Source organism: Bubalus bubalis, chromosome 17, assembly GCF_019923935.1.
Source record: "Bubalus bubalis isolate 160015118507 breed Murrah chromosome 17, NDDB_SH_1, whole genome shotgun sequence".
In the NCBI taxonomy this organism is placed as follows: domain Eukaryota; kingdom Metazoa; phylum Chordata; class Mammalia; order Artiodactyla; family Bovidae; genus Bubalus; species Bubalus bubalis.
Window position 1 is genome coordinate 53,969,207 of NC_059173.1, and position 19,611 is coordinate 53,988,817.

Below are 19,611 nucleotides of genomic sequence, written 5' to 3' on the forward strand. Positions count from 1 at the left end.
AACTGCGTGGCTCGGAGGCCACGCTGCATGGGCGCCTAACCCTGAGAATTGCAGATAAGGCCAGGTACCCTTAGACCCTTGTCCTCAGTTCTCATTCTGTAAAGTGGGGTTAGGAAGGGGATGACTGCAAGGCAGGAGGGGATACGGGAGAAGGTAGTTTAGCCAGTTCTCTGCCCTCTGAGAGTTTATTTCAGACCCCCACCCTAGGGATTTACCAAAACCTTCCTGCGTGAGCTTGCCTGGTAGCTCAGACGGTAAAGCGTCTGCCTACAATGCGGGAGACCTGGGTTTGATCCCTGGGTCGGGAAGATCTCCTGGAGAAGGCAATGGCAACCCACTCCAGTACTCGTGCCTGGAAAATCCCATGGATGGAGGAGCATGGTAGGCTACAGTCCATGGGGTCGCAAAGAGTCGGACACGACTGAGCAACTTCACTGCACTTCCTATGTGAACCAGATAAATGAAAATGAAGGTGTGTTGAATCAGTCTGATTGATTTTGGTGTTCCAGGAACTGTGTATTAATCCATCATATGATTTATAGGCATCATGAACAGTATGAAAAGGCAAAATGATAGGTTACTGAAAGAGAAACTCCCCAGGTCAGTAGGTGCCCAATATGCTACTGGAGATCAGTGGAGAAATAACTCCAGAAAGAATGAAGGGATGGAGCCAAAGCAAAAAGAATACCCAGCTGTGGATGTGACTGGTGATAGAAGCAAGGTCCAATGATGTAAAGAGCAATATTGCATAGGAACCTGGAATGTCAGGTCCATAAATCAAGGCAAATTGGAAGTGGTCAAACAAGAGATGGCAAGAGTGAATGTCAACATTCTAGGAATCAGCGAACTGAAATTGACTGGAATGGGTGAATTTAACTCAGATGACCATATATCTACTACTGCGGGCAGGAATCTCTCAGAAGAAATGGAGTGGCCATCATGGTCAACAAAAGAGTCTGAAATGCAGTACTTGGATGCAATCTCAAAAATGACAGAATGATCTCTGTTCGTTTCCAAGGCAAACCATTCAGTATCACAGTAATCCAAGTCTATGCCCCAACCAGTAATGCTAAAGAAGCTGAAGCTGAAGGGTTCTATGAAGACCTACAAGACCTTTTAGAACTAACACCCAAAAAAGATGTCCTTTTCATTATAGGGGACTGGAATGCAAAAGTAGGAAGTCAAGAAACACCTGGAGTAACAGGAAAATTTGGCCTTGGAATACGGAATGAAGCAGGGCAAAGACTAATAGAGTTTTGCCAAGAAAATGCACTGGTCATAACAAACACCCTCTTCCAACAACACAAGAGAAGACTCTATACATGGACATCACCAGATGGTCAACACCGAAATCAGATTGATTATATTCTTTGCAGCCAAAGATGGAGAAGCTCTATACAGTCAGCAAAACAAGACCAGGAGCTGACTGTGGCTCAGACCATGAACTCCTTATTGCCAAATTCAGACTTAAATTGAAGACAGTAGGGAAAACCACTAGACCATTCAGGTATGTGGCACCTCACTCTAGTACTCTTGCCTGGAAAATCCAATGGATGGAGGAGCCTGGAAGGCTGCAGTCCATGGGGTCGCTGAGGGTCGAACATGACTGAGCGACTTCACTTTCACTTTTTCACTTTCGTGCATTGGAGAAGGAAATGGCAACCCACTCCAGTGTTCTTGCCTGGAGAATCCCAGGGATGGGGAAGCCTGGTGGGCTGCCGTCTATGGGATCACACAGAGTCGGACATGACTGAAGTGACTTAGCAATAGCAATAGCAATTCAGGTATGACCTAAATCAAATCCCTTATGATTATACAGTGGAAGTGAGAAATAGATTTAAGGGCCTAGATCTGATAGATAGAGTGCCTAATGAACTATGGAATGAGGTTTGTGACATTGTACAGGAGACAGGGATCAAGACCAACCCCATGGAAAAGAAATGCAAAAAAGCAAAATGGCTGTCTGGGGAGGCCTTACAAATAGCTATGAAAAGAAGAGAAGCGAAAAGCAAAGGAGAAAAGGAAAGATATAAACATCTGAGTGCAGAGTTTCAAAGAATAGCAAGAAGAGATAAGAAAGCCTTCTTCAGCGATCAGTGCAAAGATATAGAGGAAAACAAGAGAATGGAAAAACTAGACATCTCTTCAAGAAAATCAGAGATATTAAGGGAACATTTCATGCAAAGATGGGCTCGATAAAGGACAGAAATGGTATGGACTTAACAGAAGCAGAAGATATTAAGAAGAGATGGCAAGAATACACAGAAGAACTGTACAAAAAAGAGCTTCACGACCCAGATAATCACGATGGTGTGATCACTGACCTAGAGCCAGACATCCTGGAATGTGAAGTCAAGTGGGCCTTAGAAAGCATCACTACGAACAAAGCTAGTGGAGGTGATGGAATTCCAGTTGAGCTATTCCAAATCCTGAAAGATGATACTGTGAAAGTGCTGCACTCAATATGCCAGCAAATTTGGAAAACTCAGCAGTGGCCACAGGACTGGAAAAGGTCAGTTTTCATTCCAATCCCAAAGAAAGGCAATGCCAAAGAATGCTCAAACTACCGCACAATTGCACTCATCTCACACGCTAGTAAATTAATGCTCAAAATTCTCCAAGCCAGGCTTCAGCAATATGTGAACCGTGAACTTCCTGATGTGCAAGCTGGTTTTAGAAAAGGCAGAGGAACCAGAGATCAAATTGCCAACATCCTCTGGATCATGGAAAAAGCAAGAGAGTTCCAGAAAAACATCTATTTCTGCTTTATTGACTATGCCAAAGCCTTTGACTGGATCACAATAAACTGTGGAAAATTCTGAAAGAGATGGGAATACCAGACCACCTGACCTGCCTCTTGAGAAACCTGTATGCAGGTCAGGAAGCAACAGTTAGAACTGGACATGGAACAACAGACTGGTTCCAAATAGGAAAAGGAGTTTGTCAGGGCTGTATATTGTCACCCTGTTTATTTAACTTATATGCAGAGTACATCATGAGAAACGCTGGACTGGAAGAAACACAAACTGGAATCAAGATTGCCGAGAGAAATATCAATAACCTCAGATATGCAGATGACAGCACCCTTATGGCAGAAAGTGAAGAGGAACTAAAGGGCCTCTTGATGAAAGTGAAAGTGGAGAGTGAAAAAGTTGGCTTAAAGCTCAACATTCACAAAACGAAGATCATGGCATCCAGTCCCATCACTTCATGGGAAATAGATGGGGAAACAGTGGAAACAGTGTCAGACTTTATTTTTCTGGGCTCCAAGATCACTACAGATGGTGACTGCAGCCATGAAATTAAAAGACGCTTACTCCTTGGAAGGAAAGTTATGATCAACCTAGGTAGCATATTCAAAAGCAGAGATATTACTTTGCCAACAAAGGTTTGTCTAGTCAAGGCTATGGTTTTTCCTGTGGTCATGTATGGATGTGAGAGTTGGACTGTGAAGAAGGCTGAGCGCCGAAGAATTGATGCTTTTGAACTGTGGTGCTGGAGAAGACTCTTGAGAGTCCCTTGGACTGCAAGGAGATCCAACCAGTCCATTCTAAAGGAGATCAGCCCTGGAATTTCTTTGGAAGGAATGATGCTAAAGCTGAAACTCCAGTACTTTGGCCACCTCATGTGAAGAGTTGACTCATTGGAAAAGACTCTGATGCTGGGAGGGATTGGGGGCAGGAGGAGAAGGGGACGACAGAGGATGAGATGGCTGGATGGCGTCACTGACTCGATGGACGTAGTCTGAGTGAACTCCGGGAGTTGGTGATGGACAGGGAGGCCTGGCGTGCTGTGATTCATGGGGTCGCAAAGAGTCGGACACGACTGAGCGACTGATCTGATCTGATCTGATCTGATGTGATCATATGCATGGTCTCATTTCACCTTCACAGCAGTCACCTAACACGCTGTGGTTATTCTCAATTTATAGATGAAGCTCAAAGAAGACAAGCTATTTATCCAAGGTGACCTATTATGGACTGCAGCCCCCCAGGCTCCTCCGTCCATGGGATTTTCCAGGGAAGGGTACTGGAGTGGGTAGCCTATCCCTTCTCCAGGGGATCTTCCCAACTCAGGGATTGAACCTGGGACTCCCTCATTGCAGGCAGACGCTTTACCCTCTAAGCCACCAGGGAAACCCTGACCTATTATTATACCTTATATTTGAGAGGACCTCTTACAGTTCCCAAAGCTTGTTTATACTCAGTAGCATAGTAAATCCTCACAGCCCTGTGAGGAAAAGAGAATCCTAATATTTTAGAAGTTCCCTGACCAGTTCAAGATCATACTTTTGGGGAAACAGGGACTCTTAGACTGAGGTTTTTAGACTCCAGATCTATCCTCCTCACCCTACCTAACAGGTTTAAACAGTCCCCTGAGGCCAAGAGCTGCAGAGCAGGCTCAAAGAGCCAAGTTCAAAGAGTCATTCTAAATGATTTTGAAGCAGATTAAACTCTATGCCTCAGTTTTATATCTGTAACAGAACACCTACGCTATAGGTCCCTGGGAAGCTTAAAACATACCTGGTAGTTGTAAACAACTTGCTTTTGCTGATCTCTTATGGCGACCCACTCCAGTATTCTTGTCTGGAAAATCCCATGGATGGAGGAGCCTGGTAGGCCTACAATCCATGGGGTTGCAAAGAGTCAGACACGACTGAGTGACTTCATTTTCTTTGATACCTAGTATACTGACCAATAGGTTTTGTCTTTTACATTTGAACCAAAAATTTTAATGCATTTAGCTCTCAATTCAAACTGATGTTTGAAGACCATGTAAAAATATGTACAGATAAAAGAAATAATTTAGAAAAGGCAGAGGAAGAGTTAGAAAAGGCAGAGAAACCAGAGATTAAATTGCTAACATCCATTGGATCATAGAAAAACCAAAAGTTCCAGAAAAACATCTACTTTTGCTTTATTGACTATGCCAAAGCCTTTGACTGTGTAGATCACAACAAACTGTGGAAAATTTAACTGATCTGCAGAGTACATATGGAGAGAAATGCCGGGCTGAATGAAGCACAAGCAGGAATCACGATTTCCCGGAGAAATATCAACAACGGCAGATATGCAGATGACACCACCCTTATGGCAGAAAGTGAAGAGAAACTGAAGAGCCTCTTGAAAGTGAAAGAGGAGAGTGAAAAAGCTGGCTTAAAACTCAACGTTCAAAAAACTAAGATTAGGGCATCCGGTCCCATCACTTCATGGCAAATAGATGGGGAAACAATGGAAAGAGTGACAGACTTTATTTTCTTAGGCTCCAGAATCACTGCAGATGGTGACTGCAGCCATGAAATTAAAAGACGCTTGCTCCTGGGACGAAAAGCTATAACAAACCTAGATAGTATATTGAAAAGCAGAGACGTTACTTTGCCAACAAAGGTTCAGCTAGTCAAAGCTATGGTTTTTCCTGTGGTCATGTATGGATGTGAGAGTTGGACTGTGAAGAAGGCTGAGCGCCGAAGAATTGATGCTTTTGAACTGTGGTGTTGGAGAAGACTCTTGAGAGTCCCTTGGACAGTAAGGAGATCCAACCAGTCAATCCTAAAGGAAATCAGTCCTGAATATTTATTGGAGGGACTGATGCTGAAGCTGAAGCTTCAATCCTTTAGCCATCTGATGTGAAGAACTGACTCATTGGAAAAGACCCTGATGCTGGGAAAGATTGAAGGCGGGAGGAGAAGGGGATGACAGAGGATGAGAAGGTTGTACGGCATCACTGTCTTAATGGACATGAGTTTGAGCAAGCTCTGGGAGTTGGTGATGGACAGGGAAGCCTGGCATGCTGCAGTCCATGGGGCTGCAAAGAGTCGGACACGACTGAGTGACTGAACTAAATAAATAAATAATAAATTTTAATACTTTAATCTTTTAAACATAATATCATGTAGGTTCATGTTAAAGGCAAAATAAATGTTAGCAAATTTCTTTTTCCTTCTATATATTTTTTATCAATGTTATTGAAAAATTTTTTAACCAAAAATTATTGACTGAAGAGTAAAATATTTGTTTGATGTTTGGTTCATTTTTACATTCAACTGGTGGCTACAGAGATTGCTACACTGTAGGTCACTTTATAGTTTGTAACCTAGTTTGAGCCTCCTGGGCTCATGCTCAAGTAAGCAAAGCACCCGGCTAACATGCTGAGTCAGTTGTTAGTTCTCAACTTGTTGGCTTCTTGTCCACTCAGCAACCTGTCAGTTGTATATCCTTTCTACACCATCCCTTGGAAGCTTCTCCTGACACAGCTTTTGCTAGACTCCAACAAGTTGGAACAGAAGCCAGATTTAGTCAGAGCGTAAAGAGCCATGACTGAGTGACTTAGCACGCACACACACACAAACACACACACACACATACAGACCCATTAGGCAAATTACTAAATTTCACTACTGCTATTGGAAAAAGGCCGTTTTCTTCTTTTGCCCCCGTATCCTTTTACTAGTGTATATTTTGGGAAAGTGATGAAGTATAAGCACATTTCTCTCAGTGTGTTAGAGCTGATGGAACCCTACACTTGGAGTAGGCAGCTGTAGGTGAAACTCCATCTTAAAAAGAATCCTGATGAAGCAATTCCATCCAGGAGCTAATAGCTATATTTTGGTAGAAGCTGCTACATGACATTCATTTAAGCATCTCCAGAATTTGAATGCTAACACCTTATTTATGACCCAGGCAAAGGGGAAGGATTAGAGTTAGCAGCTAAAAAAAAAAAAAAATCATGATTTTGTTTTGTTTTTACGTATATATGTATCTATTGTTTATCAAATTCTTTTCCCATTTGGGTTGTTACAGAATATTTAGCAGTTTCCTGTGCTATAAAGTAGGACCTTGTTGGTTATCTATTTTAAATATAGTAATATGTATATGTCAGTCCCAGACTGCCAGTCTATCCCTTCCCCTCTCACTTCCCCCTTGTAATCGTAATTTCGTTCTTTAAGTCTGTGAGTCTGTTTTGTAAATAAATTCCTTAGTATTTTTTTCTTTTTAGATTCTGTATATCAGATCAGATCAGTCGCTCAGTCGTGTCCGACTCTTTGACTGATCTGATTCTGTATATAAGCAATATCATATATTTGTCTTTCTCTGTCTGACTTATTTCACTTAGTCTGATAATCTCCAGGTCTATCTATTTTGCTGAAAAACCAAATTTTTAGTCCCAGATTTTTCAGTCAACTCACATCTTCTGGGAGGGTTAAAGTAAAGCAAGAACTGAAATCAGTATAGAAAAATAAACGTACTTTCTACACGTTTACTGACAAGTACAACAAGGCTGTATATATATTGTCACTCTGTTTATTTAACTTTGCAGAATACATCATGTGAAATGCTGGGCTGGATGAAGCTCAAGCTGGAATCAAGATTGCAGGGAGAAATATTAATAACCTCATATATGAAGATGACACTATCCTTATACCAGAAAGTAAAGAGGAGCTAAAGGGCCTCTTGATGAAGGTGAAAGAGGAGAGTGAAAAAGTTGGCTTAAAACTCAGCATTCAGCAAACTAAAATCATGGCATCTGGTCCCATCACTTCATGGCAAATAGATGGGGAGACAATGGAGACAGTGACAGACTTTATTTTTTGGGCTCCAAATCACTGCAGATGGTGATTGCAGCTATGAAATTAAAAGACAAAAAAAAAAAAAAAAAAAAGAAATTAAAAGACGCCTGCTCTTTGGAAGAAAAGTTATGACCAACCTAGAGAGCATATTAAAAAGCAGAGACATTACTTTGCTAACAAAGGTTTGTCTAGTCAAAGCTATGGTTTTTCCAGTAGTTATGTACATGAGAGTTGGACTACGATGAAAGCTGAGCACGGAAGAATTGATGCTTTTGAACTGTGGTGTTGGAGGAGACTCTTGAGAGTCCCTTTGACTGCAAGGAGATCCAACCAGTCAATCCTAAAGGAAATCAGTCCTGAATATTTATTGGAGGGACTGATGCTGAAGCTTCAATCCTTTAGCCACCTGATGCAAAGAACTGACTCATTGGAAAAGACCCTGATGCTGGGAAAGATTAAAGGCAGGAGGAGAAGATGACAGGATGAGATGGTTGGATGGCATCACCAACTCAACAGACATGCATTTGAGTGAACTCTGGGAGTTGGTGATGGACAGGGAGGCCTAGAATGCTGTAATCCATTGGGTCGCAAAGTGTTGGACATGACTGAACTGAACTGGACAGCAAGGAGATCAAATCAGTCAATCCTAAAGGAAATCAACCCTGAGCAGTCATCATTGGAAGGACTGATCCTGAAGCTGGAGCTCCAATACTTTGGCCACCTGATGTGAAAGAAAAGACTCTGATCCTGGGAAAGATGGAAGGCAAAAGGAGAAAGGGGCGGCAGAGGATGAGATGGTTAGATAGCATCACCGACTCTATGGACATAAATTTGACCAACTCTGGGAGATAGTGAAGAACAGGGAACCCTGGCGTGCTGTAGTTCATGGGGTTGTAAAGAGTCAGACATGACTTAGTGACCGAACAACTGTTTATTGATTTATGAAGCATGAGAGTACTATACACCAAATTCAGAATCGAGACAGGGATGGAAGTATCTGAAAGCTTTTATTTAAAAGAAAGAAGCAATCACAGAATGTTAATATTTTGTAAACATTGAGTGGCAAATACATAGATTTCTTTTGTTTCCTTCTATAAAATTTAAATATGTAAAGATCTAAAAGTGTCAATAGAGAACATCTTACATATATGAAGACAGAGGAATTTCACTCTACATTTCCCTCTTGTAGAATTAAGGTTTGCAAAGTTATATATTTATGATTGTTGTTTAGTCGCTAAGTTGTGTCCGACTCTTTTGCAACCCTATGGACAGGAGCCCAATAGACTCCTCTCTCCATGGGATTTCCCAGGCAAAAATACTGGAGTGGGTTGCCATTTCCTTTTCCTGGGGATCTTCCCCACCCGAGATGGAACCTGCAGCTCTTGCATTGCAGGCAGATTCTTTACCGCTGAGCCCTCTGGTTCTGGTTGATTTATCACAAAAGTGATATGCAAATACATGGGGTAAGATGGATGAACTAACCATTATCATCATCGTCACCACCTCACATCTAGCCTTGGATGTGTTAACTCTCTACATAGCTGTCATTCACAGTATAACCTGTTAAATGGGATTTCTATTTGTCAAATAGTGGTGATCTATCAGACATTTTCTTGAGTTCAGGCTATCAAATTACGAACTGTGTGGTCCAACTATCAGTAGGTGCATTTGAACTAGGATGTAACTCACATAAATGTTGAATCAGACTAGTATTCACTGAGTCTTAAATATTGTTATTTGTCATCAGCCAAAAGGAACATATTTGCCAAACTATATTGCTGGCTCATCTATTCAGTTACTCAGCTTCTGGTGGAAACTACTGTTTGTTTCAAAGATCAGAAAATTTCTTCCCTCATGGTGAAAACAGAATATTATTTACAGGAGAAATTTAGAAAAATATAGCAAATAATATTGCTAAAAGTACTTTCAGATATGAAGCTAGAGATTTGGAAACTCAAGTGAGAAGCTAAGCTAAAATTATCACCTTGAGTTACACAATTTTTCTACTTTTTAATAGTTCAGATAGTTGAAAAACCTGTTGGGGGGGGTGTGAAGTTTGAAGGTTATCACTAAATAACAACTGTATTTTATGAATTCTAAATTAGTTTTTTTTCTTTTAAAATTAAAGTTAAAAAACTGGTCATATTTCAAAACTCAAACACTTTCTTATACGCAGATTTTCTTAATGGAACTTTTAAAGAGATCAAAGAATTGGAAGAAATTCTGGGATTCGACTGCAACGATCTTACTGGTGACCCAGGCAAAAGGAGAGGGCATTCAAGATAACAGCCAGAAAGCCAGAAAAAAGTATTAGTCCCAGATTTTTCCACAGGAAAACATCTTACTCAACTCACACCTTCCATGGCGCATTAAAGAGCAAGCCAAAACCAGCAAAATATCTGTGTAACTATGATTAAAAGATCAAAGCTACGGGAAGTATTATTTAACGACTCGATGTAAAAAATGCTACTACTGATGGAATTCAGGATCTGAAGAGAGATAATCAAGAGCAATCAAGGATATAAATTGTTCATATGATGTGAAAATTTGTAGTCATTGATAGAATGCCACTTTTAAAATAGCTTCACTGTCGATTTTTAGTGAAATGACTTCGAAGAGGTTCTATTCGGTATCCAGTCTGACCTTGCTTACTGCAGAAGTTCTCTAGTATCCTTGCCAGATACTTTTCGGCTTCCTAAGATTTAAGGATTTCTAGCGACGGGCAGCAGAGTATTAAGCACTTGCTTGAAGCCAGCTCCAAGGGAGTCAGTGACCTTGAATTCTTCACTACCCCAAGGTGACCCAACACTGCATTGCATGAACTCGCTGATAAAATGAAACACAGTTTAACCTTCAGACGTTTCTTTGGCAGTGCAAATATGATCTGGCTGACTACCTTTCCAGGGTCCTCTTAAAGTAATAAAGTAGATCCTGGATACCCCAGCCAGGCCCATTTAATTGGTTAACTTTTTCACGCTTTTCCGACTCCATTAAGCTCCATCCTCTCTGTATCAGTTTACAAGTCTCCTCCGCCTCTGCTGCTCAAGCAGGCACTTTGTCCACGATCAAACAGCGCTTCTTGAACACCCGCATTTTAGCACTTCAGGCTCAAACTCTGATTATACAGACTGGGAGAGCCTACCCAATGAATGAAAGGCCAATCTAGCAATTAGCAGTGGAGACGCGATGCTGAGGCGGTCGGAACCGCAGCCGGTCACTTTCCCCATGCTTCCCCAGCGCCTCCAGGACAAGAAACCGAAAGGATGGGCGGGGCCTGTCGAGACCCTTAAGGCCTCCGCGGGCCTGACGGCCTCCAGGTTTCCCAGCAAGCTCTGGGACAGAGGAGGTGGGGAAAGGAGGTCATCGCGCCTGCGCGCTAGTAGGTGTGACCCGGGTGGGAAAGCCCTTGGCGTCCGCCATTTTGGCTGCCTCTGTCGGTCTGTTCAGTTACCACGTGAACCGCCGACGGAGACCCGTTGGGGGGGGGGGAGGCGGCGGCAGTGTTAAGTGAGAAAGGAAAAAAAGACTACGAGGGGAAGGGGGTGTCGGGGTTGGGCGACGCGGTGACACCTGAGGCCTGGTGGCGGCGGTGGATCCGGGCAATCAAGGCTGAAGCAGCCAGGACGACGGCGGCGGCGGCGGCCGGACAAACAGGCTGACCGAGCCGGGCGGTGGCGGGAGCAGCGGGAGGAGCCGGAACGATGCCGGCCGTGAGCCTCCCGCCCAAGGAGAACGCGCTCTTCAAGCGGATCCTGGTAAGTGTGAGGCTCCGGGCAGGCAGCGAGGAGGATTTAGCCGGTACACGGGCCTGTCACCCCTAACCTCGGCCCACCGGGCACCGGGCCACCCCCGCCCGGGACCCCGCCTTCGTACTCCTAGTCAGGCTGAATGCACTCCTTCGTCCCTTCCTTGAGGTTCCCTCTACTGCCCGCGCGCCCGGGACCACAGGTTTCCTCCTTCTCGTCCCCACGCTCCGAAGGCCGTGGTTCCGGAGTAGGCCCCTTGCTCCCAGCTTCTAGACGACCGGTTCTCATTCGTCCCGAGCGAAGGGAGGAGAGGCCTGCCTTCAGCAGGGAGCCGGGCGATAGGGGCAGGAGCGGCGGCCCGGCTGGTGTGGGAACGCTGCCGGCAGGCCAGGGTGGCACCCTTGGAAGGAACAGGTGGTGCAGATGCCGCACCGCTCATTCATTGCCCAAGCGCGGCTCTCCCTCCATGGTCCGTCCCTCCCTCTTACTCTCCTCTTGGGATTCACCTGTCCCCGCCCGACTCGGGGTCACTGATTGACCTGGGAGGAGGGAAGGAAGAAAGGCGTTCTGAAGGGGAGAGGAAGCTTTCTAAACGACTACCCTGGTACTCAGTAGGGATGCTTGCGTCTCCAGCTTCTTGGCCTCTCTCGTTCCCTCCTTTCTGGAGTAGGGAAGAGACATTTATTTCTTAGTTTCCGAGCGGGAAACAGCCCCACCTCATCACCCTCCTTGGAGGTGGGGCCCATTGCGAGGGGGCGGTCCAGTAGGAAGTGAAAAGTTGAGAGGTTTTAGTTGAGAAGTTCTAGACAAGGGTTTACTTATAGACTGAAGTGTGTTAACACGGATGCAAGAAATTAGCAGAGAAAAGAGAATATAAGAACTTTTGAAATGGATCTTTTTGACGGTAGCTTAGGCTCGATAATTTCCTGCATTTCAGATATGTGCAGTTTGCATTTTTTTTTAATACATTAATAAGATGATGTTTGGAGCGACTGTTTACGTTGTAAAATGTCTTGTAGCTTAGGTGCTATAATTAACACTCTGTAGCACGCTTTTGTTTGGCTGGGTGGGTTGCCGCTGTCATGCAGACATTTCTTTGAAAGAATTAACTACGTTTACCAAACTGCCAAACTGCAGCCTGTCAGGCTGAAATCCATGGGGTCGCAAAGAGTCGGACACGACTTAGAGACTGAGCAACAACAACCAAACTTAAGTCTTAAAATTTGGAGTATGTGTTACGGAAGTGTTAGTGTTTTCCTTTTGCAATTTAAGTGTATTTCGTTTGTTTGAAAAGTATAACGACTCCAAGGACCCGGGTTTTCTAGACCCATGTTGAACTAACTTTGATTTTACAAAAACATCCATATGCCTATAGATTTAGTCATTAAGTATGGAAACACATGTAAGAAAGTCACATCCAATACGGTGTAACTCTTAGTTACGTTATGCCAATTTTTTTGTTTTTAGACTAATGGAGTGTATGTAGGACTGTATCACTATTTCACCAGAAGCTTGTTTTTATATATTTTAAAGGAGTAATTGATGTGTAGGTTCGACTGTAACATAGTTTTAGGATAGTAGTTTGTCGTTAATCTTCCTCCCCAACTCTACTTTTAAAAAATTCGAGTTGAAAAGTTGAGAGGAGTACAAGGAGCCCTTGTAAATTCTGTAAACATTTAACATTTTGCCAGATTTGCTTTTTCTCTGTCCTCACACATATACAAGAGTTAAAAGGAAATTGCTGGTCTGATCTTCATCCCTACATGCTTCAGCAAAGCATCCTCTTAGAGTAAGGATATCGTTTTGTATAACCATAATAATATTAATAATCACTCCCTGATATTGTCTAATATCCAGTTTTTTGTTAGGGCAGCACTTTAAAAAAAAACTTAGTTTGAGCTTGACTGTAGAGTTGCACATAATTTAAAAAAATAATAGATTACCTTGTACCCTTTATCCAGTTTCCCCACTGCTAATGCTTTGCAAAGCCATAGTTCAATATCATAATGTTGATACAGTCTGCCAGTCTTATTCAGATTTCTCCATTTTACTTGTACTAATTTGTGTGTATATTTAGTTCTTTGCAGTGTTGCCACACGTGTAGATTACATAACCATCATTACAGTCAACATACAGAACAGTTCCACGAGCACAAGGATCCCTCTGTTGCCCTTTTAGAACTGCACTCTCTCCTGTTCCTGCCATCTCCTCTAACCTGAGACTGGCAACCACCACTAATCTGTTCTCTGTTTTTATAATTTGGTCATTTGAAGAATGTTTACTGAAAAGAGTCATACTGTACATGACTTTTTAGGATTAGCCTTTTGTGTGTGTGTGTGTGTGTGTGTGTGTGTGTGTGTGTGTGTGTAACCAGATTCCCTTGAGATTCATCCAGATTGTTGAGTGTATCAATAGTTTGTTCTTTTTAATTGCTGAGTAGAATTCTACGATGTGGATGTACCACAGTTTTCTTTACCATTCATAGCATAACAGTTTTTGATTAAACATCTTAAACTTAAAAAAAAAATTATTTGGTGATAGTGGAGGAAGTCCCTTAAATTCATTGCTAAAATCAAGGTGCTAAAGGGCTTCTTGTTATAAAGTGTATGCAGAGGAAGTGTAAAAATCATTAAATGAAACGGAATATAATTTCCTTATTGTTTTCTTACATTAAAAATGAAAATATTACTAACCGAAGTGTGGTTAGTATTTGCTCTTACAAAGTTGTTTCTGCTTCTTCAGTACTTGTAGTGGTTACTGCTTTTGATTTCAACGCCTGCCCCTCTCCCCACCAAAAGTTTGCATACCTTGTAATCAAGTGTTGCAGGGTTAGTAACTGTTAAATCCTTCCATTAGCATTCAGTTTCTCAGCTAGTGCTCTGTTAGTTGTATCCTGCTTGTTTGTGGTAAAGTTGTATAAGAATGAAATTAGTTTGTATTTTTTAAAAATTTGAAACACTGATTTCAAAATAACGAAGTATGTTTTTGCCTTAATTTTTCAAAAGAAACCTGGTTTACACGTTGGTGTGTAAAAAAATTTCAGAATTTCTGTAGTGGATTTTCCTGGCTTGCTCTAGTTTAGTTGGTATCTGAAATTCAATTTTGTTGCATATTTGGCCCATCTTTTCCCCCCATTTTACTCTGCTGTGTTCTGAAATGCTAAAGCCCTGCCATGAGTTGGTCAAAATGTCTGCAAAATATGTCTTAATTTGTCTGCAGAAAAAACAGGTGATGAATTTAACGTGATATTATGTGGGAGTTTAAAGAAGAGTTATTTGTGTTTGCCAGAGGTGTTTTGTTGTTGTTGTAATTACATACCATTTTAACAGTTTGGAAAACTGAGTTATTAGAAAATGTGTATTTGCCTACTCGTGATATTTGTTTATCTAAATAGTTTGAGGGGCATTACCAGATCTTTACACGACTTTCTTGGGATATAGCTTAAGCGTAGGAATAATGAGATTGCCAGGGTAGAGTGAAATCCACACCTTTTTAGATTTTAGCCCACTTGGAAAAGTAGTTGGACATACCCTAATACCTTGCAGTGAAGCTAGTTTGTTGACTCTTAGTGCCTTTGCTTTATTTTCTCTTCTCTTTAGATGTTAGTGTGAACTGTAAGAAAAAAAAAATCTTAAGTTGGAAGTACTTAAAATATGTACAGCATTAATCTATTTTTGGACTGTAGCCTGAATGATTTATGTCTTTAGTTAAAAGTCTAATGGATAAAATTTTTCTTTCCTAGAAAAGTGGTAAGAGAAGTTAGCATAGCATGGTGATAGTATTTGCAGTTTATTGGAAGCTGACTCTGTGTATTGTGCACTGGAACTTCCCTGTGATGATAGAGATGTTATATATCTGTTCTGTCCGTTATCATAGCCATTAACCATTTGCGGCTGTTGTACACTTGAACTATGGCTAGTGTGATTGAGGAGCTGAATTATTAATTTTAATTAATTTGAATTCACATAGCCACAGTGAACAGTGAGTGCACTTGTAGAATCCTTCTCTAGTCTCAAAGCATTTCAAGATAGGGACATGTTTATTAAGGAACACACTAAGATTAAGGTTAACAGCTAGTGTAAGGAATGAAACTTTTTTCAGGGCACTTATACTACACCCATCTAGTTCTTTATTAGTTAAAAGGAGTTTTAATAGTTGTTGGTGGCTACACATGTTGTGGGTACCTAAAATATTGTAGGTAAATTATTTCATTTTAGTTATTGCTTTTGGAAAAAGTGCTGTTTCTACAGTTAATGATATGTAGGTTGGATTGAGTTGCACATGAACTAAAGTAAAATTAGGAATTGTTAACAAGGAGATTTCCATATGCACATGGGAAGGTCAACTGACTTTAATTTCTGTGTGACAATAATAGTTTTGCAACTGAGTGTGGATAGTAACCTTGAAATTTGCTTTAATATACTTTGCCTGTACTGTATATGTTTAGAATATAATGAAAACAAAAAATTGATACAAAGTTTTAGCTGTTCTGAAGTTCCCTTTCTTCTGTATTCAGTAGGTAATCAAACGTTTGAACTAGAATGAATTTGTTTAAAGGTGAATTAGGAAATGAAATGCAGTTTTGCATAGCTATATTCTTAATAAACACTATATTCTTATAAGGCACAACATACTTTTAAAGTTTTTTGTTTATTTTTTAATGCTTTTAATAAAAAGTCTAAAAAATCAACTGATAATGTTGCAAATTCACTAATTTGTTTTCTTTTAACTATCCTAAATCCTTACTGGAATGCGTGTAGGGTGAACACACACATAAGTATATGTCTTTATGTGAATTGACAAAGCATATATATTTTTAAATGCTTTATTGTGTTAGAAACATGAACTATTTAAGAAATGATGCTTTTGGGTTAGGAGAGTAGATTATAATACTTGTTTGTGCAGATATTTGGGGAATAGAGTATTCGGGTTTTAAAAAAAATGAATGACTACATTTTAGTTTTTGATTGTAATAGACAACACTATATGTGTAGAAAAGCAGACAAAAGCTAATAGGAACCTGAATTTAATGTTCGATTCTGTGAGTATTTCAAAGCCTTGCAGTCTTGAACCTTTACTGGGGATTATACAAACTAAGTTATTTGATGATAAAGAGTTGCCATTCCAACTGTTAACTTTGAAGACTGGTTAAAAGCAGTTTCCACAGAGGCAGACATGGCTGCTCTGTTTGATTGATGGACAGGAGAGCTATTGGCCAACTGGCTTTAACAGAAGGGCTCTCTTTGTTTAGTGTGCATTCTTATTTCCTTTAATATTTCTGCTTCTGATAATGCATTTCTTAGAAAGCATTGATTCAAATTTATTTTCTTTGTTCATAAAAGTGCTTTTGGACATAAAAAGCTAGGTTATAGAAGGGATCATATACAGAGGCTGTTTGTTCAGAATTTTGTCCTCCAGATACCCGCATGGCTCATTTCTTCTCTTATTTCTTTTATTGATAGAATTCTGCTCAGATATTCTCTAAATGTTATATTGCGGCCTTCCTTGACCAGAAGCCCTGTTCAACTCATCTCTGTATTTTCTTCCTTGCTGTATTTTTCTCCTAATCATTATTTGACGTATCTGATGTGTGTGTGTGTGTGTGTGTGTGTGTGTGTGTATACACACATATATATATACAAAAATTTTATCACATGTCTTCTATAATTAAGATGTAGGTTTTATGAGAATAGGGACTTTGTTAATCAGTACATATTTTTGCATGAAGTGAGCATGAAGACAGTGAGTACAGGGCAAGAGAGAGAAATCTTTATCTTTGGATTTTGTGCTTGCGTAAAGGTTTTTGGAGAAGGGAGTTAACCTGGGCCTTGGCATTGTAGAATAGAGTATTATATGAGGTAATTGTAGGATATCAGGCAGAACCTGTATTACTTGGTAAAGCCTTGGAAGTTGTATTTATGAATGAATCATAGTATTAGGTTTGTTTACATGGCCTTTCTCCCATCACAAAAGCATAAGAGAAAATTTTTATTGTTTGTTTTTTGGTTACATTAGCATTGGAGGAAAAATGGTACCTGGATTAAATGAGGATGTTTATCATGTGGACCCTGTTGGGTGAGTCATCTGTAGTTTCATAAAGCTCTAAAACTGATTCTGATAAAGTCAGGGGTGAGGACCAGTGTATATGATATTATGAGACAGGAATATAAAATGTTAGAAGGGAGAACATTTGTAATTTAGAGTTGCTTTGTAGGTGTTTTTTAGAAAACTTAAAAATCAAATTGAATTCTTGGAGTTTGAGAAAGGCTTGCTGGCAAGCTGGTGTGGCAGAGCAAGCCATTTAATCATTGAGCCTAGCCAACTGTCAGCATTCACATCTAAATGTTAATACAACTCTGCTCTCTGTTAGTAGGCAATAGCCCTACTGAAAAGAGAAGAACTTAAGATTTTTAGTGAAAAGTGATCTCAGAAATAATGTCAGTTGAGGTGTTGATGGTAAGAAGAACAAGTGGAAATTCAAAAGTGATGGTCCTTAGTGTATATAGTAGAATATGGAGGGAAGGAAAACCTTATTCTTGACTTCAGGGAATTTCCCTGGAATGTCAGCAGTACATTTACATTTAAGCTGTTTTAAGATGCATGCTGTACAAACTTGTATTAAAGTTGTAACTTAAAAAACAAAACAAAACTAGTTTGATGTGTTGTATGTGATCCTGCCCCCCCGTCCGTGGGTAAGGTATGAATTGTATTTTCACTACTTAATTTGAAACTAAAATAATTCCATTATTATAGAATTAATCCATTATAGATTAATAAAAGCAATCTTTTTGGCTATTTAAAAGTAAGATGTAAATTGAAATATAGAAATAACTGATGGTGATGTTAGTGTTTTTGTTACCTTATATGCTGTATTCCACTGAGATTTTCTTTCATAAGTAAAATAATATGAACACATTTTCAGTTGAGATACTTTAGAAATTTCACCTAAAACCTTCTGAGACAGTTACAGTCTTGTTTGATTTTAATTTTAATCTTAAAGATTATTTTTTTATAAAGGAGATAGTTGAACTTTCTGTGTGTAATCTGTAAGAGGTGTTTTATCTGATAGTGTGTGAAAGGAGAAATGAAAGTTTACTTTTAAGAATATAGACCTAGGGGGAAAAAAGTCCCTGGAGTTGGTTGTATACTTCCATACATGGTGGTGGTTCTGATTTAAGAAAAAAAATTTTCTCCTATGTTAATGGCTTTCAGTTAATATGGTATCCTGTTTTTCACCTTTGGTTATCAGTGCTTTGGAACTAAGAATCTTTAAGAAAGGGAAAATGTAGTAACTTGGCATTTATTGCTCATCTATTTTGAGCTAGATTCTGCGCTAGGCTTCCCCCCAACCCCATATTAGCTGATCTAAACCTTGTTTTACTCTTTTGAGGAAATTGTAATAAGTATAAACAATACTTATGATTCTGTTATTTAAAGTTTATTTCTAATTGCTTTATATACAGTTAGTTGTGCTATATCAGGACATAAGTTCTTGAAAGTCAGTGCATTATGCAATTGCTGACTAAAATCAGGTAATAACCCACAGAGCTTGTGGGAAAAATAGAGTTGGGCCACAACAATTAAAAAATTCATTGATAACAAATTAGAAACCAAGGTAAGAACCTAATAAAACAGAGCACAGTTTTACATATGTAAAATGGCTAACAAATACGTAAATACTGTAATACAAAAACTGCCTTTTGGAAGTTTACTTGTAGAAGTGGGTGTCAAGTATTGCAGCTGGTGAATTACTGTGAAGTGATGAAAGGAAAGTTACCTTAAATCTCAGAGAAAGTTGTAACACCAGAGGTGGATGGGTGTGACTGGTAACCCACGAGATGAACTGAGGGGGCTTAGATGTCTGAGGTGTGTGTCAGTGCTGTGCGTGCCTATTCGGCACATTTCAGCTGAGTGCAGTTTTCTGATTCAACTACTATTTCTGGTAGACAAATCCTACAGATCAGATCAGATCAGATCAGTCGCTCAGTCGTGTCCGACTCTTTGCGACCCCATGAATCGCAGCCCGCCAGGCCTCCCTGTCCATCACCAACTCCCGGAGTTCACTCAGACTCACTTCATTCGAGTCAGTGATGCCATCCAGCCATCTCATCCTCTGTCGTCCCCTTCTCCTCCTGCCCCCAATCCCTCCCAGCATCAGAGTCTTTTCCAATGAGTCAACTCTTTGCATGAGGTGGCCAAAGTACTGGATTTCAGCTTTAGCATCATTCCTTCCAAAGAAATCCCAGGGCTGATCCTTCAGAATGGACTGGTTGGATCTCCTTGCAGTCCAAGGGACTC

General features: G+C 40.5%; 1 protein-coding gene across 3 annotated transcripts in view; it reads left to right on the top strand.

Annotated features, from left to right (window-relative positions):
- Positions 1–11,085: 11,085 nt before the first annotated feature.
- Positions 11,086–19,611, top strand: part of NAA15 (N-alpha-acetyltransferase 15, NatA auxiliary subunit) — a 73,093-nt gene continuing 64,567 nt past the window's right edge. Inside the window, exon 1 of one of the 3 annotated variants that reach the window (XR_003104320.3) lies at positions 11,086–11,322. Coding sequence is in view for 2 of the 3 variants with exons in the window: in XM_006079266.4 (XP_006079328.2) it covers positions 11,269–11,322 (54 nt within the window). In the remaining variant the exon portion in view is untranslated. The remainder of the gene's footprint in view (positions 11,323–19,611) is intronic. The other 2 variants (XM_006079266.4, XM_006079265.4) reach the window with 2 other exon arrangements.